The following is a 21,514-nucleotide window of genomic DNA, read 5'->3' as shown; positions in this document are numbered from 1 at the left end:
CGAGGCTAAGGAGCTGCCTCTTGTTCCGCGCCTTGATCGCCGAAGCGATGTGTTCAATTTGGATCAGATAAAAAAGAAAGAAAAGCAAGGCATATGGAAAGAGAAGCTCACAGCCTAGACATCAAACGAAATGATCGACCTTGGAATCCAAAAGCTCCAGCAAGCCCGTATGCCGCCGTCCGTGTTGTACTTTTGTCCATCCGCCCCGCTTTTGAAATGAAATGCAAGTCGATCCCCAAACACCCCCATCCTAGGTATCGAACTCCGTCAAATGAGGTTTTCCGTCTATACGCATCCGAGCCGTAGGTAGCCTGCAAATGCCACAAATTCTTAATCGACCGACGCTGTCCAACTCCCCGAAAGCCAATCTTGCCCACGCCAGCCTATCCGAAGAAACCGTCCCATATCAAATTGCACCGCAAGATCCGCGCTCCAGATGATCGATACCTATTTTACGAGAGTCTTTATGCCGGTGACTTGTTTGCGGGGTTGGAAACGTTGCGGCGGTCGTCGTTCATAGAAAGAGACCCGAAGCCACTCGAAAGGAAAGCGAAGGGATCGTTGCGACCGTCACCGCCGTTGACGGCACCCTGGCTGGGGTAGGGGTCGGCAGAAGAGAATGCGGCTTCAGCTGAGCGACTGTCGAAGGGAGTGGAGTGCATGCCACCATTGGGCACGTACTGCGCACCCATAGGAGGGTAAGGGCTAGCGGCGCCCATACCGGATGGCAGAGCGTAAGAGCTAGGAGGACCGCCGTACTGTTGAGCTGGGAAGCCACCGCCGCCGTAGCCAGCTGGACCGTAAGGACCGCCGCCGGGAGTGCCACCCATGGAGGGAGGGCCCATACCGAAGCCGGAAGGAGTATCCATAGGCGAAGGGAATGCAGAGTCAGCCACAACAGCAGCACCGGCACGGCTCGCTCCGCAGCGGAGACAGGCGGTGTTCTTTGCAAAGTTGTGGTAGCCGCAGCCGTTCTCTCCGCACTTCCAGTCTCCAGCCCTAAAGGGCACAGCGCCGGTGCCTCCACGCATATGACCGCCACCCATGCCGTGGCCGTGGCCGTGACCCATGTGGTGTTGAGGGGGGCCCATCATGCCAGGGTGACCACCGTATCCGTAACCGCCGTAAGCCATGGGATCACCACCTGGTGGGCCCTGCTGCATGGCGGGGAAAGAGCATCGGAAGCAGGCGGTACGACGCTGGAAGTTGGAGAAGCCACACGAAGGGCAGTTCCAGTCACCGGGACGAGGACGGTTCTTGCTAGGAGGGAAGGGGACGATGATGTCGCCAGCGCGGTCAATGACACGGCTTGAGGACGGCGAGACCTCGATGGCCTTCTCGTTTAGAGCCCGTCCGTTCATGCAGAGTGATTCCGCAGCCTATTCAATGTTAGCAACCAAAGCGCGGAAATTGCTGATGCAGTACATACCTCTTCGTGGGAGGAGAAAATCGCAAAGCCAGTTCCGGTGGGCTTGTGTTGGTCAGGAGTGCGGAGGGTCCAGAACGCAATTGGACGTCCGCCGAACTGGGTGAACCAGCTCTCTAGTTCTGATTGTGTAGTATCATGGGGCAGACCGCTCATGTGAAGCACTTTGCTGCGCTCCGATAAGAAAGCGCGAACGTCGGCGCGGGCATCCATAGGCTTAGTCAAGACGTCGGGGTGGTCCTGGGGTGGTTGCGACTTGCGGATGAGTCCACGAAGCACGCGAGCAAGCGTGACAGCCTCTTCCATGGCCCGGCGGGGCGAAGCGGGCGCGAGGGCTTGCAAGTGAAAGGGCAGGTTGTGCTTGATAGGGGCCGACGACTGGACAGGCTCCACCTCAAGCGCCGCACAGATGTTTGTCAAGGCGCTGGAGCCAAACGGAAGCGACTCTGGGTGGTGTGCCTGCCACCTCTGGTATTCTGTGCGGAGGTCGAAGGTGCGAGAGTGTTGGAGGTAAGGAGGAAGAACGACGGCCTTGTCGCGGGCTTCGCGAGGCAGCTGGACGCGGAGGTCCCAGGAATCTAGGGTCACGAACGCGAATTCGAGGTTCTTGGGCCCGATATGCTCGTTGTAAAAGTTACTGAAACGGTCGACGGCGTCGCGGAAGGAACCGGCGTTGCGAACCTGGTCCCATGTGAGGGTCGTCAAGCTGGCTGTGCAGGGTTCGACGTCAGCGGAAATTGCACAAATTGTGGACCATGGAGGTGAAGAGCAAACTTACTGCATAGGGCCGTGATTGGCGTGTTGACCGGCTTGACGAGGACCGACTCACGATGGAGCTGTTGTTGAGTTAGCGATTGAGGTCGGCATTGGATCTGGTAGACATACCTCCTCGCACGACTTTGCATCGAGCAGGATCCAACCGAGCTCAATGACCTCGGCAGAGTCTTTGGTAACATACACGCCGTGCTCGTCGCAGGTGGTAGCTACATGGATTACAACGTAGCGGTCCAGGTTGGCCGCCTGGGGGCTGGGGGTGGGTTGAGAAGCCATATCTATGTTGCTGAAAGGGTCAAGATTAGCCTGGTATCCTTGGGTATCTCAGAGCAAGCTGGCAATTGAGGTTCTTGAGGTTCGGCGGGCGACGTCTGTTGGGGAAGGAGGTACGACGGTCGGCGGAAGGAGAAGGCGCGACGGGCGAGTACGTCAGCGGGGAGCCCAAGGTGAATGGTGAAGAGGAGTGGGGAACAGCTGGCAAGCTGTGAGGGCGTGAAGGGGAAAACGGAGCCTCGAGGTGACGGAGGATACGGTGAGATGAAACCAAATGCTACGAGATGGGGACGGACGACCTGAGGCTCCGTGCAATGATCCCGGGCAGATTTCTTGACGTGGATAGCAGAGCTAAGGCACAACTTCCAGATCTTGGCGGGAGCTCGACGTTAGTCCGCCTAGTGCCGGGCATGTCAGAGCGATGTGGGATATAGTGTGACGGTGCTGCAATTGCAATCTGTTCACGGGTTTTATGCTGGCTGAGACTTCAATTGACGTTTCTCTTACCCTTACTTGCCCCGTAGTTGTCCAGCAACGTCACGAAGCAAGGCTAATTTCGACGTCGTCGCTCCAAATTTCCAGACGCAGGACGGCGTGCAGCAGGCCATGCCACGAGTACGGCGGACAGCAGCTCCCGCAGCCGCTCGGCAGAACTGTCTGTACCCATCTGAAACACTCTCCGCCCTCTGATCCAATGTTCCACGCGTCTGCTGGAGGCGCTCGCGTGTGCTGCGCCTCGACCGTGCCACGTTGTGCCCCCATGGTGATATTGATCGATACCGCGTGTGCTCGTCCTGAACAGCTGCATTCGAGTTGTGCTTTTGCTGCTCGCCGTGCCGCTTTGGGCCACCGAGACTACTGCGTAATCAGGGTCCAACTGGCCAGCTGGCCCATCGTGACCGCGCGACATGCCCTCGTCTTATACAACGGGGCGGCGGCTGGCAGAGAGTCAAGCGCCTCTAAGTCCGCCTCTAACGCCGCGCGCATCCCGCCCTCGACGACACCGCCGCGAGGTAGTCGCTCTTGTAGTAGTGCACGCCAAATCTGTACCTAAACACAAGTTCAGGACATGCAGAATATCGCCGTGGTCCCCTCCGCCCATGCCGCTTGGGCTCGCCATCCGGGAACCCCTGGCGATCTTCCCATTCCCGCGGAGCCCTGGAGCTGGGGCCAGGCTCACGTGATGCGTAGGTTGTCGCCCGCTGCTCGTACCGCCGAACAATGAAATGGGGGCAGGAGGATGATGATCTTCGAGCCTTGCTGACACGTACAACAAGCACTAGCCCTGTCAGCGCGCCGTTGGATTCTTTGTGCGGGAAGTTCCTAACTGCTTGGGCCTGCCCCTTAAACGCGCTGCTCCCTCTGCTCTGTCCATAGACGCTCGAGCACCTTCACTGACTGACTGTTCTCCGCAATCCGCCTGCAATTTGCAGTTTATGCTCTCCAGTTTCGTCCCGGGCCCGCTCCCACGTACCGGGGACCTTGCACCTGCATTGCGGCTTTGGCAATTACCTGGGTCTGGCTGAGGCTTGTTACCAATCCAAGCATGTCTTCTCGGCAACGGGGATTCACATCTTCCCCGCAGCTTGCCAACGGACGCGAGTTAGTATTCACCTATCCACTTTTGAAACAACGGACTGCGCTGCACCACCTCAAAAGCAAATGTCCGACGCCTACATGGAATCCGTCCCCTAATACCTTTCCAGTTCATCGCGAGGCATCATGGGCTTCTTCAAGCGCTTCCGCCGCCAAAAAGCCTCCAAGAAGAGCGAGTCGCGTCCGCGCAACGACCTCTACGCCCCCGCAGTATATGACTACCACGGCCCCGACCAGACGCAACGACTGCCCGATAAGGTCCTCCGCCGCATCTTCGAAGAAGTATGTCCGCATTCGGCCGACGAATCCCTCGACGGCAGCGAGGATAGCGGCAATGACGGTTGCATGAGTTGTGACATGCGCGACCTGGCCCATTGTGCCCTGACCAAGCGACAATGGTACGGTGTTGCTGCCGGTCTCCTGTAAGTCCCACATGCTCAGTGCACCAGGCTACCCCCTAACGTGCCCCAGATACAACAGCATTCGCATTGATGCCGTCCACTATTGCGAGCTCGAGGAGGTCTACGCCGACCAGCGCCGGCGCAAGTCACGAAACGGCGAGGACATCGACGCGCCCACGCTCCGGCTGCAGCAGCTGGGCCAGAGTGTGCGTGGAAACCAATACCTCGGCCAGCGCGTGCGCTTCATCAAGCTCCCTTATATGACGCGCGAGGCGTGCAAGGCTGACCTCGCGCGAACCGTATCGGGCTGCCCGAACATCGAGTTCATCGACCTCCCGGACGGCTTCTACAATGGCGATCAGTCGTGCCAATTGCTGCGTCAGGAGCTGCAGGCGCGTTGCCCACACATCCGGAAGATGAAGTACAACGAGGGCGGAGAGCAGTCGCTAGAGACGCTCCTCCAGGGTTACTGGCAGGAGCTGATCTCGGTTGAGCTCAACAAGATCCAGATAGAGCCCAGCATCCTGAGGCAGGTCTTCGGCGTGCTGCCTCACTTGAAGGAGCTCACCATCACCGGCGTCTCGTGGCTGAACGACTCGACCTTCCACGACGCCCCAGGAATCCCCAACTTCCCTGCGCTAGAAACTCTGAAACTCACCAAGGTACACGGTGTCACCGCAAACGGACTCGCACAGTACCTCTACAACCCAATGTGCAGCGGCAGGCTGCGGACCCTCATATTGAAGGATTGCGGTGGCATTCCCGTACCCTCCCTCCACATCATTCTGCAGGCTGCAGTCACCCTACGGACGCTAGAATACAACGCCACAGTCTCTGCATCTCTTCCTTTGGACCCGATACCACCCATGACGTCGTACACGCTACACAAGCTGCATTTCGAGGTCATCTCCAGCTCCGCCCATCAAGCCTACCCGCCTAGTGCATCGTGCTACCAGTACCTAGCCAACTCGCTCATTGCGAACTGCATGCCGGCGCTGCGACAGCTCTACGTGCGCGATCCCGAATTCCCAGAGGTCTTGACGCTCGCGCCACCGATCCGACCGTTCAGCGAGGCACCGCCGCCAATGTTCAACCAGCCCCTCGAAGTCTACTCCAAGGGTCTGGATGAGTTAGACTGGATCTTCACATCCATCATGCCGCCTGAGGCACAGGGACGCCGAGCATCAGTCTCAGTCGGTCGGCCATTGAGCAGCTACTCAGCACACAAGGGCCTCGGGCCCCAATGGGGTGGAGATGCTCGTAAAAGCATTGTGGTACCAAATGGATTTGGAGGTTTCTTGGCCGTGCCTGCAGACAACGATGGAAGACCACGGAGTGCGGGACACATGGCGCCTAGTGGAGGCTTCGGACACGGCTACTCCAACTCGCTTGGTGGCAGGGAGCCTAGTCCACGTGCCAGCTGGATGAGCCATGCAGGTCGCGAGAAGCGGGCCTCGAGGGCGGACCTCTGGCGATGAGTCGGGCGACTGCAACCTGCATCGCTCTTGTTCCCTTGCTTGCATTCTTCTTTCACTTCACACTTCTGGATACCCGTCCATTCTTCTTTTCCTTCATAGGCGATCTTTGTAAGATACCAACTGGAGTTCATTTTTGATCTTATAGGGGTACGGTGCGATTTTTGGACGAATCATTGACGTTGGAATATTCGGATGGCACGAACGAAGATACCTTTAACGTGGGACACGGGGTACGTTTGGCTATCTGTAGATAAGAGATAGCTGCAAAAGCCTCGAAAAGCGGCGGGATCTGGGATCTCGTCGCCATCTACGTATCAACGCATGCGCTTGCTATCAATGCTGTGATGCCGTAACTTGACATGGTGTTCTGATACTACGGGATCATCTGGCCAGCCCTACATGTGACCACAACTCATTACCAGGAAAAGAAATCGAACACTCACTTACAGCACCTGATATACCTTAATACCCCAGGAGTCTACGTTATGTGAAGAGTTCGCCAACTTTCGGATTGACTACAGCGTTCAGGTTTTTGCTTGAACGTGGTGATCAAGTATCAAGATGAGTCTATAGGCCAGGGCGTGTCATCAGAAAGATGAAGGGTGATCAAGCAGAATCAGGACTGTGCCCCACATTCTCCATACTCACATCCCTTCCAACTCTCCTCCTCCATGACCGCATCAATCGGACATTCTCCACTCTGAATTGCACTCCTCACGCTCTCCTTGACCAGACTCCTCATTTCTTCATCTGTCTCCTTCACCCACAACTGCCTGTGCCTGGCCCCACACCCCAAATTCCAGGCCCCCCTCATACTTCCCCTCTCGTCTCTCTCTTCCGTGGTCTTCCCACCCTCTGTGTTTGCCCGAAATATCTCCGAATGCCCAAGCCCGTGATGGAACAATTCCGGAGCTACACTCCAACACTTCCAATCTAGGTCCCTACACGCGCTCAACAGGGCAACATCGTATGCCGAACTGCCACCTTCCGGTTCCTTGGAGTAGGTAGAGAGGATTATGGCGGCAGACCGGCGGTTCACGGCGTAGGCAAATGTGCAGAACGGCCAAAAGCTTCTGTGTAGCAACCGAGCTTTTGAGGGTATAGATAGGGAGGAGAGAAAAAGAGCGGTGTCTGGGTGGAGGAGGGGAGTGGGAGGCACGGTGGGATCGCGGTACAGAAGGGAAGGCTGGGAGAGGTAGGCCGTGGAGATTAAGTCGTCGCAGTGGCCGGGGTAGAGGAGGTCCCAGCTGTTGGTGGAAGCCCAGTATGCTGATGATGAGTCGTCAGTGACACCCTTGTCAAGCAACGAGCGGACGGCGAATGCTAGGAGAGGGATCTGAGAGTGGCGGATGAAGATGTCGAAATCTGTGTCGTCTTCGATGATCAGAGCTGTCTCGTGGCTTGAGGCGAGGAACCTGTCATGTTATCAATACATTGTTCTATTATCATCGACCTCTTCAAACCGACGTACCATCTCAAAACCTCCAAATGTCCCAACCAGGCTTTTGCACTTCCAGTGCTTAGACTACTACCTTCCTTCGCCTTTAGTCCTTCGACATCACCCACACCCCACTCCTTCTGCCGAGGAATCACAATCTCGATATCTGTTAGGTTGGCAGCCCATAGTAGGCTGGGTCGGCGTGGTGAGCTGGAGTGGGATACTGCAAGGATAGCACCAAACCCGAGGGTAGAGTTGGCTGGTGGGAGGGAAGGTGGAGGATGCTGAAAGTGCGATGTGCTGGATATGTAGGCGTAGGGGTTATGACAGAACAGGTACATCAGAGTAAGAATCGAGAAACCCGCAAACAGAAGCTGGGTTCTCCGAGCCATGTTGGGTAGGCAGACGAGATGTGGGAGAGGAAGAAGAGAGTATGTTAGTGGCACCTACCTAGGTGATTGGGGCATGTCTCCATAGTGAAATGCAGTACTGTGCAAACGCAGTAGAGACTCTTGTTGCTGGAGAAGTAGGTTCTGTCCCAATTAACATGATTCTCTTCATGGATTCCTTTCCTTTCAACATTTCACTCTCACTTGGCTCTGTCCGTCCCGAGGTCCTACTATTTTCCAAGGTTGCTGCAAGATTACAATACAATGGACACTAGCGTTCCAAGTCCAGCGTGGTGTGAAGCAGGTTCCGCGTTTCGTTAGATACTCAACACCGAGATTATTGGCAATGTAAAGCCGAGAGACTACACAAACAGGGCTGCTGTGGCTGATGCATGGCAAAGTGTAATAATAATGCGCGGCAGGGCGGTACTTGCGGCAGGTGTGCGGCTAGATTGGCCGAAACAGCTAGGCGGGCATGGCCAAACACGCAGCTGCCCCGGCTCAGCTATTGTTAGCGCCACAACGGGCGCCCTTGCTGCATCAAGTAAGAGTCCAGCCAACCTTGTCCCCCTGAGAGGACCACCTCCATTGCGACGGTGCAAGACTGGGTCGCTTGCTTGACGTAGTGATTGGACTTAGGTACTGGAATCTCATGAATTAAACAGCCGAGTATCCGTGTGCACCTGCCGCTCCCTGTTGCTTCTTCCCACACTCCCTGCGCCGCTCCCCCTCACTTGCTTGGTGTATGCCCTCCAGCCTCTGTCTCCTATGTCCCTTACTTGTCGTCGCACAGGCACGCAGAGTCGTGTCGCACAGCAGCCGAGCACAACATGGCCACCGAAACAATCCCCTCGTCGGCGGCGGCAGCCCCCAAGATGTCGCGCTATAGGAGTGTGAGGCGCGCGCAAGAACAGCAACACCACACTTCGCCAGGCGCGCCCGCAGTGCCTCCCATGCCCGCCGTGTCCGAGATGCAGCCCCAAAGCGATGCGCCCATCAGCAGGAGCATGAGCCGCTACCACCGCAGACCGACTACCTCGCACGCGACCAGCCCAAACCCCCCACCGCCCCGTTCGAATACAATTCCAAATGCCCCTCCTCCCCTTCCCGCGCAACTACCGCCCTCTACGCCCTCTACGCCTTCTACATCCCGGAACCGTGCTGTGAGCTCGCCGTACCAACCGTCGCATTCCGCAAACACCGGCCAGCGTCGGCCCAGGACCGCCAGAACTCGCACGACAGAGGCCTCGCCGCCCGTCTCCAATGCGCCGCGACAGCAGTCGCTCAGAGGCGATGACAGCGCGAGAGAGGTCTTGCAGCGCGAGAAGGAGAGACAGCGACAGCTCAAAGAAAAATATGAGGCAGAAGCGCGCGCACAGAAGCAGGCTAAGCAGGCCGAGCTGGACAGAATTGAGAGGATGCGACACGAAGAGGAAGAAGCTGCGCGCTTAGATGCCCAACGAGAGATGGAAGAAGCCGAGGCCCTGCGTCGGCAGAGGGAGGAACAAAAGGCCGAACAAGAACGTGGCAGACGATTACAGAAGGCCGAGAACCAGAAAGTCCTCCAACAAAGGGAAGAGGGCGTCCGCAAGGCGAAGGTCGAAGAGAAGGAGCGGCAGGCAACCCTCGCAAAGCTTGAGCAGAAGGCCCGAAAAGCTCCCTCTTCTTCACCTCCAGTATCGCCACCGCGGCAGCAGGAGACAGGTTTCGGAATGTTCAAGAGGAGAAAGGATGAAGCTTTGGGTCTAGATGCCCCTGTGCAACAACCAACTGCACCGCAACTGAGCCTTAATTTCGGAGAGGAGGATACCATCAGACCCGGTGGAGGTGGCGTTGTTCTAGGCATCGATGCGCCTACATCCGCAGTGAATGCTGGTGATAGAGTATGTACATCATTCGTCAAACACGAACATGCGACTAACAGCCGTAATAGCGCGTTAAAGTCGTGTGCAACGAGAAGCGCATCCTGCTCCCTGTGACTCCAACCACGACTCCTCTCGATCTTATCAAGTCTGCTGCCACGGTGCTCACAGATCCCATTGACGTTCGCACAGCTGTTATTTCCGAGCTCTTCACCAAGGTTAGCATCACACGCCCCCTTCGCAACTACGAGTACGTGAGAGATGTGATGAACTCCTGGGATTACGACAATCAGAACGAACTTACCATCATTGACTCTGATGTCGATGGTATCGACCAGGACAGTCTACTCTCGTACAAAGTCCCAGACACCAGACCAGAGGGGGCTTCGTGCTTTATCCAATACTCATCGAGACCTGGGAAATGGAGTAAACGACTTCTCATCCTTCGTCCAGACGGACAACTAGTCATGGCCAAGAACGAAAAGACCAAGGAAAAGGACCAGGAAAACATCTGCACTCTCACAGACTACGACATCTACTCGGTGACCCAGTCCAAGCTGGCACGGGTGAAGCCCCCAAAGAAGATTTGCTACGCCGTCAAGAGTATGCAAAAGTCCAACATCTTTGCGGACGAATCGCAGTATGTTCACTTCTTCTGTACCAACGACCGAAACATAGCGAACACGTTCTATACAGCGTTACAGACTTGGCGGAGCTGGTATCTCAAGCACCAGAAGGGCGAGGGTTTGAAGAAGAAGACTCATGCAACACGCAATGTGTCCGGGGCTGCTGAAGCCGCACAGACGTCCTCGCATTCAAGAGGAGAATCAGTTGGGTCGCATTACCAGCTCGGCGCTTTCTCGTCCTTGCTCGATATGGACAGTTTCAACAAGACGCTGGACCAGATTGAAGTTCACAAACCGGGAGAGTTCCCAGACGACAAACCTCTTTCCAAGCTCGATAGCAGGGCAATGCACTCGCGGATGAAGTCGATACGGGTAAAGCAACCACCCCCAACCGCCTTCAGCAAGAGTGGTCTGGTCGCAGAAAGTACTTCACCGCCGAGTGCCCGCAGTCGAAGTGTTGATCAGCAAGGCGAGGAGGCGTTTGCATCGAGCGGCCTTCTGGGACGTAGCTACACGCAACGTCAAGCCGCTCTACAAGCTCGTGAACCGTCAGGCCCGTTCACAGAAGGGCCATCTCTGCTGAACAACATGGGCCGCGTAGCCCAAGTATCGTCCAACGATTCTGGTCTGAAACGTAATACCTCAGTCCGAAGCAATCACCACCGGCGAGCATCCAGCGATCTTCAACGTAGTGCTTCAAAGCGGGTACCTGGCATGCCCGAGCCCTTGGTTGATCTAACACCCCAGTACCGTCCGCCGCCGCAGCATCTCAACAAGGGCAAAGGCTACAACCCAGGAGCTGGCGCCGGACCGTTGGTCGAAAGTGCAACGTCGATCGAGGAGGCGATCAAGGTTCCCTCATCAACAGACTGGCGCGCCGGTCGTCCAGGTACATCGCGAGCCGCTGGTGGCCACGAACGTACGCGCTCGCTCAAGGGTCGTGGCGAGCCATTGGCTGCGTACACACAAAACAACCATCTCGGTGCTCCAGAGGATGACAGTAAGGCGTTTACCGGAGGCGGTTTGCTATCTCAAGCCGGCTACTCGCAGGGGAAGGACATGGTGGGTAGGGGCGTTATGGATGGTAGTAAAGCCAAGGGCCCCATGGTCAATCTCTCATCGAACAACGAATTCGCACAAGGCAGTTTGCTGAGTGCGCTGCCAAACGCTGCTCCGGTCATCGATCGGAGTGGTAAGTAGGGTCGTTTGCTTGCGATGAGTCGTTCATGGATTGGTACCTTTTGCTAGGAGTTCTTTAGGGTTCGTCGTTTTCGTTTGTTGGCTTTGCACGTTTAGCTCGATATCCATTGCTTTGGCTGCACTTTCATATGTCGCATGTTACGGCCTGGGTGGTATCTGATATAATAGATTTATAGAGGCCGTGAGAGAGGAGTAGTCCAATGCTTGTTCTGGACTCTATGACACAAAAGCAAATGCAAAAGATTTCTAGAAGAAGCTTCTTCTGCTCTCCAGCCATCGCGTAGGGTCGTTCGCTGTTCAAGGCTGCGGACATGTTGTATTCGAGACTCTCACTAGTCGAGTGCCATTGTCTAGACCTTGGTGCATCAGGCACTGACTGTATACGAGTCATGTGCCTGCCTAGCAACCCCAACACGATACTGGTAACGGCGATACAGCGCTGCTAGACAATATCGTCCGAGATGCAATACGACACGGCTCGCAAGGAAAACCTTTTCTTCCGATGAACTCTCCGCAGCGCATCGCACACCTGTCACACGGCGCGGCAGTGGCTGTCGTGGGCCCTTCACGTGCTCCTCTCCGCCTCCACCCACGACCCACTAATGGCGCTGTGGAGAGAGTTGGCGTGCTGTCGACTTCTCCCACCGTTCGCGGGAACCCCGCAATTGTCGGCCTTACTGCACTCCGTATGACGGAATACTGCAGCAAGCGGACCTGGTGCAGCGCCTCGGCAGTCGAACGCAGCGCGCAGCTCTTGCATCCAGCTGACCCTTTTGATGTTCTTGATGCGTCTGAAAGCGGACGGGCATAGACAAGCAGACAGGAATAAGCGAGCAGCTCAACGGGCGGCGGGATCGGTCGATGCTCCGCTTCTCATTTCCAAAGGAAACTGTTGAGTTGTTGACTCGCGGCCTTGGCCTCGCCCGTTGCGCTTCAGCCTCAGAATTGGGCGCTGCCCGTGGGGTCGACGCTGGCTTCAAGTGCAGCGCGGCGAGTGTGAACAGTGTCGGAGAGACGTGGTGCAGCTGAGACGGGGCGCGTCAAGGCGGCCAGGCTAAATGGCAGTTTAAACGTGAATGGGCAGTAGAAGCCGAGCGCCTACGTCACGGCAGAGTACGCCGGCGGTCCTACGACGATTGATCCGATACCCAAAGAGGAATCCCAACCTCCACCGGGTAGCCAACGCTCGTGCGCCAAACAATAGCGGCCCAGCATTTCTGTCCCCAGGGCGCCTGCAAAACATCTTTCCTCGACTATTAGACAGAGTTTGCTTGCTGCTGCTCTGCTACCACACGTCCAATTGCTCCTGCAGCTCCACCACACCGTGTCCGCCGCCAGCACTTCGTACTCAACCGGGAGTAATCGAACCGCTTGTCTAGCGCGGCCACCTGCAGTAGCTCAACCAAGCACCGAGCTCAAGCTCTCACACTCCCTCGACTTTCCAAGCTTTCTCTCCCCTAGAAAGAGCTCCGATCTTGCCATTGCGCCTTCCCACTATCTCCTCACAACACCCACCCACAATGGCTGAGACCGGCGCGAGAGACGTGCAGAACCACGTCCTGTTCGAGGTTGCGACCGAAGTCGCAAACAGAGGTAGCTTTCGTCCCAACTTGATACCCTTCTGCAATGCTAACCAGTCTCAGTCGGCGGTATCTACTCAGTCCTCAAGTCCAAGGCCCAGGTCACCACCGCTGAGTATGGCGCCGCATACACCCTCTTGGGCCCGTGGAACAGAGCTTCGGTAGGCGCATCCCATGGCATCTTGAGACCAAAAATTAACGAGATAACAGGCGGCCGTCGAAGTAGAGCCCATCGAGCCCAAAGACCCGGCGTTGATTGCGACCATGAAGTCTATGGACGACCGTGGCATCAAGATGCTGTACGGACGTTGGTTGATCGACGGTGCCCCACGTGTGCTCCTCTTCGACACTGGTACTGGCTACAGGTGGCTTGACGAGTGGAAGGGCGACCTCTGGTCTTCCACCGGCATTCCTTCGCCGCCCGGCGATTCGGAGACCAACGAGGCCATTGTTTTTGGTTACCTCATTGCGTGGTTCCTAGGCGAGGTGAGTTGAGAATATGTGCAGTTGCTGCGAGCTGCGCTAACTACTCTCCAGTACGTCTACCACGAGAAGAAGCGAGCCGTCATTGTTCAGTTCCACGAGTGGCTGGCAGGTGTCGCAGTCCCGCTCTGCAAGAAGCGCCGCATCGATGTTACCACCATCTTCACTACCCACGCTACGCTCCTCGGTCGCTACCTCTGCGCCGGCTCGGTCGATTTTTACAACAACCTCCAGTATTTCGACGTGGACGCTGAGGCGGGAAAGCGCGGTATTTACCACCGCTACTGCATCGAGCGCGCCGCCACACACGCCGCTGATGTGTTCACAACGGTTTCCCACATCACCGCATACGAGAGCGAGCATCTTCTGAAGCGAAAGCCGGACGGTGTCTTGCCTAACGGTCTGAACGTCAAGAAGTTTTCGGCTACTCACGAGTTCCAAAACTTACATCAGCAAGCCAAGGTCAAGATCAATGACTTCGTGCGCGGACATTTCTACGGCCACAACGACTTCGACCCTGAGAACACCCTCTACTTCTTCACCGCCGGTCGCTATGAGTACCGCAATAAGGGTGTGGACATGTTCATTGAGTCATTAGCCCGGCTGAACCATAAGATGAAGAACGAGAACTCGAACATGACAGTCGTCGCTTTCATCATTCTTCCCGCGCAGACGACATCGCTCTCGGTCGACTCACTGAAGGGACAAGCCGTCATCAAAGCGCTTCACGACAGTGTAAACAACATCGCCGAGAATGTTGCTAAGAAGTTGTTTGAGCGTTCGTTGACCTGGACGGAGGGCTCTGAGCTCCCTGAGGACAAGGACTTGATCACGCCCGCTGATAAGATCTTGCTCCGCCGACGGTTGTTTGCCATGAAGCGTCACAACCTTCCGCCCATTGTTACTCACAACATGGTCAACGATGCCGAAGACCCCGTCCTGAACCAGCTCCGTCGCTGCCAGCTCTTCAACCACCCATCGGATCGCGTCAAGGTTGTATTCCATCCCGAGTTCTTGAACTCAGCGAACCCTGTCTTGCCATTAGACTATGATGATTTTGTTCGTGGAACTCACCTCGGTGTCTTCTCATCCTACTACGAACCCTGGGGTTACACTCCGGCTGAGTGCACCGTGATGGGTGTTCCCAGCATCACAACCAACCTGTCCGGCTTCGGTTGTTACATGGAGGAACTAATTGAAAATGCCCAGGACTATGGTATCTATATCGTAGACCGAAGGATGAAGGGCGTGGACGACTCAGTCAACCAGCTTGTCGACTACATGTTCGAATTCACCAAGAAGAGCAAGCGCCAGCGTATCAACCAGCGTAACCGGACCGAGAGACTCAGCGACTTGCTCGACTGGAAGCGCATGGGCTTGGAGTACGTCAAGGCCCGACAATTGGCTCTTCGACGTGCGTACCCTGCGGCATACGAAGACGATGATGAGCCAGATTTCTTCAGCTCGCAAGACGTCAAGATCTCACGGCCGTTGTCCGAGCCCGGGTCTCCCCGCGATCGTTCGGGCATGATGACGCCCGGTGACTTTGCCTCGCTGCAGGAGGGCCGCGAGGGACTGAGCACCGAGGATTACATTGCGTGGAAGCTCCCGTAAGTGATGATCAGAATGTGATGCACCATGGCAACGCTAACAACTGCGCAGTGAAGAAGAAGAGGCTGACGACTTTACCTTCCCGCTAACGTTGAAGACGAAGAGTAAGCCTAATTCAGGCGCCACAACTCCTACTCTCTCTGCTGCACCGAACGGTACTGACTAGCCAACTCTTTTCTGTAGGGTGACGAAGAAACCGAACGAGGAAGAGAAGCAAAGACTTCCAAAATTGCACTGATCTATTCCTTTATGCTTGGCTTGATTTCATACGCATTTACTGCATTGGCGACGATGAATGGACGTACGAGACGGAATAGTGGAGGATATGGATGTCTTGCCTCGGAGCAGGATCAAGTGTATTTTAGGATGTGAATATCAGGGTCCGTTGGTCTGCTCCACATCTTTGCGCGGTCCGAATATGACTATTGTTGATACCGAATGTCCGAACCAAGCATGCACACGCGTCGTCTTCCTAGAAAACGAGCTCGGCATGCGAATTAAAAGCAAAGCTGACGTGATAAGATTACTAGCGAAGCAGGTATACAGTTTGGACGTGCCACGACAAGCGTCCAAAGTGCCGAAGTCTCCGTGAATCGATGCACCCAAATGACTGGCTAGAACGCCAAACTGTGGCGCAGCAATCGCAGAAGAAATGAGGACGACGAAAGTCCGTGAGCCCAGCGAAACGTGAACTAGCCTTTGTCATTCGCCCCAGTAATCAGGCGCACCTTATCAAGGCCAAAGCAAGCATCTTGTCCTGAAACAAAAGTGCATACTCGCCGGTGCCGCGGTATCCTTGGCTATGGTCGGCGCTGTTGCCATTTCTTGTTGTGATGGGGTGGTGAGATATCAGCTCGGCCGGCGGACGAACCCCGTATCGCGATATGCGCTGGCGAAGGTAGTCTTTCATGCAAAGTCGATGTCCACACCCACCATATATATTGAGATGTGGAGGGGCACCGTTTATCAAATCCTCATTTGGGACTGCTCACGCGACGCGGAAGGAAGGATAGCGGGGCGGAGCGGAAGCATCGCAGTGGAGAATAAGCACACGTCCAACGTGCATGCAGATCAAAAAGCACGTTGCACATGTGAACTCTGGTTGCAGCGTAGTGCCATGGCTATGGTGTGGCAGGAAGGCCTTCTCGATTGGATTCCCATGTGCACTACAGGGGTCTGTTAAAACTCCGGTTGCGAATAGCAGGGCTGGGCATTCCGTGGCCTCGATGCCCCTTTAGCGTCATCGCCGCACCTGGCAGCGCGACAAGCCGGCAATCTTTCACAGCGCACCACTCGACTACCGTCCCGCAACGCGACCCATAGTTCACAGCGCCCACTCGAACTAACACTTCGCCCTCTTCTTTCCTCAAATATGCACCACTACGACGGAGCTTTTCTGCGACGCGCTACCGGCTCGGTCCGTTGACGTTCTCTCTGCTTGGGGCGCGCTCGACTAGACTCGAACTTTCAGCTCTTCCTTCCCACTGCCTCTGCTGATCTCACCTCTTTCAACCTGACAAGTCCCGCCCACTGGGTGCCATTCACTCTTTCCCATCGCCTTGGAAGCCCACTGGTGGCAACATGTTCGGCCCATGGCTTGTCATGTTCGCATGGCTGAAGCAGCGCCTCCCGTCCAGTCTTAAGGCCCTCAAACCACACGCCAACTTTATCACCCTTCACTGTATGCGCACTATCACAGGGGAGGGACTGAACTGTGGCTGATAGGTTTACAGATTCGTATATCATTGGGTGGGCGCTCATCGGATCCGTCATCATATACGGCAGTGGTCGCATACCCTATGTCGATGCGCTCTTCTTTGCAAGCGGCGCAGCAACACAGAGTGGCTTGAACACGTATGTTAGTCCCTGAGGTATGAGGGCAGTGAACTGACTGCCAGCGCAGAATTGACATAAACACACTGGATCTATATCAACAGGTATGTGATGCGTTTGAAATCTACAAGTCTTTTGCTAACAATAAACAGATAGTCATCTACTTTATCGCCAGCTTATGTACGCCCATCTTCATCCACAGCTCCGTCGTAGTCGTTCGCCTCTATTGGTTCGAAAAGCGTTTCCAGAACATCGTGCTCGAGAGAGGAAACCGGAGCGGTCGGACTCGCACACTTTCTAGGAGGAAGAGTGAGATGAATGCAGCAACAGAACGTAATGTTGGACAAGAAGAGCAAGCGGTCGGCGCTCGTGAGATTCGGGTCATGCGTGGATCCAGTGGCCACGCACACGGTGGAACAATCGCGAACGAGTACGCCTTCAGTGACGGACTGGACTGGACTGGCAATGGCATACGCCCGAGAAGATCTAGTTCCAGCGAGGACGAAATGCCACCGTTCCGGCCGACGACTCCCGTTCAAACTGCTCCATCTGGCATTGTATGGGCCGACAATCTCAGCACACCTAAGGAAAAGAAGCCCAAGGAGTCGCTTGAAGAATCCCCTGGCGGCCGCCTTCCACAGTCGAACAAAGAGAAGAGCATCGCTTTCGTAGAAGCGCAGCGAAACCCGACAGCGAGGAACAAGCTTCGTATACCAGGTCCACGCGACTTCGACCAGGGGCTCATCCCAGAGGCTGTCAAAGGAGAGGAAGAATTGGACAGAGTTGCGAGTAGACTATCGCATGAGTCTCATCCCAAGCGAGAGCGTTCAAATTCTGTTCCCCATGCTCTGAACGGAGACGATCGCCCCTTCAGGAATCACATCACCATCGACGTACCGGACCGGCAGCAACGCCCTACCGGGCATTCTGTCTATGACAGAACCAGGACCAATGAGGGCGATGCAAATGTGCCTGCATCGAGTATGCATCTACGTAATAGGTCACGATCAAGAACATTTACCAGCTTCCTTACCAGGACCAAGACCGAAGAGGAGGACCCGATGCCCTACCTCAGCTGGACACCCACCCTCGGACGCAACTCAAATTTTGTTGATTTGACTGAAGAACAAAGAGAAGAGCTCGGTGGTATCGAATATCGTGCTCTGAAGCTGCTCGCCATGATCCTCATCATATTCTACCTCGGGTGGCACACCATCGGCATTATATGTTTGGCGCCATGGATCAACAACGACGCTCACTATAGTGGTGTCGTGAGAGATTTTGGCGTTGACCCAACTTGGTGGAGCTTTTTTACTTCAGCCTCCCTGTTCAACGATCTGGGATTCACTCTCACTCCAGACTCGATGGTCTCTTTCCAGCTAGCTGTGTGGCCCCTTGTGCTGGGTACCTTCCTGATCATCATCGGAAATACCGGGTTTCCTTGTATGCTTCGGTTCACCATCTGGATGTACTCCCTGATGGTACCCAAGAGCAGCGCCATCTGGGAAGAGCTTCGTTTCCTGTTGGATCACCCGCGTCGGTGCTTTACTCTACTATTCCCAAGCAAGGCAAACTGGTGGCTGTTCTGGATCCTTGTCGTCCTGAATGGTGTCGATCTCATCTTCTTCATCATTCTCGATCTCAACGACCCGACCGTGACCTCGCTATCCGGTGGTCACCGCTTCCTCGCTGGTCTCTTCCAAGCTGCCTCAACGCGTACTGCAGGTTTCGCCGTTGTCAACATCGCCGATCTGCACCCTGCGGTCCAAGTCAGCTACCTCATCATGATGTACATTTCGATCTTCCCCATCGCCATGTCTATTCGCCAGTCGAATGTCTACGAGGAGAAGTCACTGGGTGTCTGGGCCGCAGACGACGAAGACGACACTCAATCCAGCTACCTCTCGCATCATCTGCGTCGCCAACTCTCATTCGATTTATGGTTCGTCTTCTTGGGTTTCTTCCTCATCGCCATCATCGAAGGCGTGCGCCTCGAGAATACGAACGAATACGCGTTCAGCCTGTTCTCCGTCCTTTTCGAGATTGTCTCTGCGTACGGTACGGTCGGACTGAGTCAGGGATTCCCCGGATTCAATACGTCCTTCTCCGGCCAGTTCAAGACATTGAGCAAACTCATCATCATCGCCATGCAGATCCGTGGAAGACATCGTGGTCTTCCATATGCTCTCGATCGTGCCATCTTGCTTCCATCGGAAACTCTACACCAGAAAGAGAACGAAGATGCGACGAGACGTGCACGACGTGGTAGCAACGCTATGGATCTCGGTGTCAGTATGAGTATGGATGGCATTACGAGGACTGGCACGGGACTCAGTCGCAAGAGCACGGCGAGTGGCGAGAGAGTGCCACAAAGTAAACCTAAGCAACTCAAGCGCATTATCAGCGGCGCTTTCAGTGCGGGTCCGACGGGCCAATTTAGGGAAAAGAGGACATGATGAGTATCCTTATAGTCACGACTTTGTGGGTGTTCAAGGCGCTTTGGGGCTTCGGTATAGCGTGGCGTACATCGGTGTTCGTAGATACACTTGTGCTTTGTTGTTTGATTGGTGGGTTCTAGATCTGATAGCGTTCATGTGGGTTGCAATATCCGTCGATGCGGTGATTTTGTTGTAGCTGGTATATACGTCCAACATATAGTACGGACAATGCAGACTTCTATGTTCACTTTGCGGGTTGCTTTAATGCTGAAGCTGAAGACTCGAGCCAACCATCATGCAACATGTCTCGATTCTCCGAAGAAGTGAAGCTACGATGTCGTTATACAATTGACATCATGCTCGTGTGGTGGACCACTTGCGAATTGTTGTACTATGACGTAGCCATTGCACGCTTGGATCTCAGCACGCGAGTGCACAGGCACTTGGGGCATTGACCCTAAGAAATCTGGCTTGCAGCGCGACAGTCGCGCGAGCGATGGGATGATGCGAGTTGGTGATGTAATGCAACGCTAAGTACCAGCCACCATTCAATTCTACCTATCGGCGATCGATCTCTATCTCAGACCCAAAGCCTCCCTTCTCCCCTGACTCCCCAAATCCAGATACGGTGCTTCGCCCAAGCTGCAGACACGATCACCCGCTCTGGCCTCTTCGTAATCGTACGTTGCGCAATGCCACGTACTTCGATTGTCCCAGATAGCCAGATCGTTCGGCCGCCACTTGAACCGTACCTGCGCATCGTGGTTTTGCGTCACAAGGTTGAATAAGTACGGTAAGATGAGATCGGATTCGTCCTTCGTGACGCCATTGATGCGTTTCGTGAATCCTTTATTCACGTATACTGATTTCCAGCCGGTTACAGCTGCACGATAAGTTAGCGACGGCAGCGCAAGAGAAACGTCAAACTTACGGTTCGTGCGAATGACCGGATGTGTGGCTGTGAGAGCATCACCTTGATTCAATGGATTGCCTCTCACATCCTTCCGGAGTGGATTTCCTAATCGCGCTGCCTCATCCAGGAAGAACTTCGCATCATGCGTCGCAGTCAGGCCCTCCAAAAACGAACGCATAGCAGGAGAAAGACGATCGTAGATTTCGTAACCAGAAGCCCAGAGCGTGTCACCGCCTGTCGCGGGTAAGGTGTGGATTTTCAACATCGCATAGTCCGACGGGACTGGCTCAAATGTGATGTCGCTATGCCAGCCCGCAGATGCAAGGCGAGATACGTCCGAGAGCTGGTGAGTGAGACCGCCACCTTTCTTTTGCTTTTCGCTACTTATGACAGAGATCTGGTCACCGAGTTCAGATCCCTCTTCGGTAAGAGGATGCACGTGTAAACTTGAGGAAGAAGGCTAATATGTTGTCAGTTTATCGCTAGAGTAGAACCGCCATCGCAGTCAATCGGACATACACAGCCAGATAATTCGGTGATCCGCAGCATCAAGTCTTTCATCTGAGTTGGCGTAACATCCTGATCCCGCAGAAAGACAACGCCACGTTGTGAGACTGGAACTATGAGTCAGTCATGAGCTACATCAAGCTGCAAACAGAGAGTCTTACCCGTTATTGCCAGATCTTTGATCATAGCATCGCCCCATCGAAGCAGGTCAGTCACTTGGAGACCTTCGAACTCTCTTCCAATGACGGGGGTCAAGTCTTGGTGTCTGAAGCTGTCCAAGGATCCGGAATAGACTAAGGGCTCCAACAGTCTCGATCGGGCGCTTGGATGACCACCAATGATATTTGCATCTCCGTCTTCATGAACGTCTTCCATACGACTGCGCTTAACTGAAGGCATCTTGAAGGCAATGTGGTGCGCGGTTAGTGCAACTTCCGGCTCAAATTCAGCGTTGCAAAACGCTTGGATAGTCTCGAGACCAACAGCTCCGAATGTCTGGAAGTCCAGGGCATATAATCATTCCCGGAACCAGGGTGACACCACCGCATGCGTGGTAAAGCACGTCATCGGATTAGTTGTACGCTCTGGGTCTAGGCGTGCCGGGCCTAGCCTACATGACCGCGTGAACGCCAAGGCGGATGTCGACAGCAAGACCAATAAGAGATGCATCAACATGCACAACATTG

The 21,514-nt window shown here is 55.0% G+C and overlaps 6 protein-coding genes across 6 annotated transcripts; 4 read left to right on the top strand and 2 right to left on the bottom strand.

The window, feature by feature from the left end:
• Positions 1–464: 464 nt before the first annotated feature.
• Positions 465–2,476, bottom strand: J4E78_000686 (uncharacterized protein; the record flags this gene model as incomplete). Its single annotated transcript, XM_049361348.1, has 4 exons — positions 465–1,379; positions 1,430–2,136; positions 2,205–2,262; positions 2,312–2,476. The coding sequence occupies 4 exons, from the start codon at positions 2,474–2,476 to the stop codon at positions 465–467; spliced, it is 1,845 nt and encodes a 614-aa protein (XP_049226631.1).
• A 1,719-nt stretch (positions 2,477–4,195) lies between these two features.
• On the top strand, positions 4,196–5,948 carry J4E78_000685 (uncharacterized protein; the record flags this gene model as incomplete). The annotated part of the gene is made up of 2 exons (XM_049361347.1): positions 4,196–4,491; positions 4,541–5,948. The coding sequence occupies 2 exons, from the start codon at positions 4,196–4,198 to the stop codon at positions 5,946–5,948; spliced, it is 1,704 nt and encodes a 567-aa protein (XP_049226630.1).
• A 2,780-nt stretch (positions 5,949–8,728) lies between these two features.
• J4E78_000684 (uncharacterized protein) lies at positions 8,729–11,463 on the top strand (the record flags this gene model as incomplete). The annotated part of the gene is given in 3 exon segments (XM_049361346.1): positions 8,729–8,737; positions 8,753–9,658; positions 9,709–11,463. 3 exon segments carry the CDS (start codon positions 8,729–8,731, stop codon positions 11,461–11,463), a joined length of 2,670 nt encoding a protein of 889 aa, XP_049226629.1.
• A 1,520-nt stretch (positions 11,464–12,983) lies between these two features.
• On the top strand, positions 12,984–15,303 carry GSY1 (glycogen synthase; the record flags this gene model as incomplete). Its single annotated transcript, XM_049361345.1, has 5 exons — positions 12,984–13,056; positions 13,107–13,204; positions 13,254–13,529; positions 13,581–15,136; positions 15,189–15,303. The coding sequence occupies 5 exons, from the start codon at positions 12,984–12,986 to the stop codon at positions 15,301–15,303; spliced, it is 2,118 nt and encodes a 705-aa protein (XP_049226628.1).
• A 1,415-nt stretch (positions 15,304–16,718) lies between these two features.
• On the top strand, positions 16,719–19,426 carry J4E78_000682 (uncharacterized protein; the record flags this gene model as incomplete). The annotated part of the gene is made up of 4 exons (XM_049361344.1): positions 16,719–16,818; positions 16,871–16,991; positions 17,041–17,074; positions 17,123–19,426. 4 exons carry the CDS (start codon positions 16,719–16,721, stop codon positions 19,424–19,426), a joined length of 2,559 nt encoding a protein of 852 aa, XP_049226627.1.
• Positions 19,427–19,983: 557 nt separating this feature from the next.
• Positions 19,984–21,227, bottom strand: J4E78_000681 (uncharacterized protein; the record flags this gene model as incomplete). Its single annotated transcript, XM_049361343.1, has 4 exons — positions 19,984–20,291; positions 20,340–20,781; positions 20,841–20,935; positions 20,990–21,227. 4 exons carry the CDS (start codon positions 21,225–21,227, stop codon positions 19,984–19,986), a joined length of 1,083 nt encoding a protein of 360 aa, XP_049226626.1.
• Between the last annotated feature and the right edge of the window lie 287 nt (positions 21,228–21,514).

Source organism: Alternaria triticimaculans, assembly GCF_023758025.1.
Source record: "Alternaria triticimaculans strain BMP 0046 chromosome Unknown scaffold_1, whole genome shotgun sequence".
Taxonomy (NCBI): Eukaryota; Fungi; Ascomycota; class Dothideomycetes; order Pleosporales; family Pleosporaceae; genus Alternaria; species Alternaria triticimaculans.
This window is presented reverse-complemented; position numbering and strand designations above follow the sequence as displayed.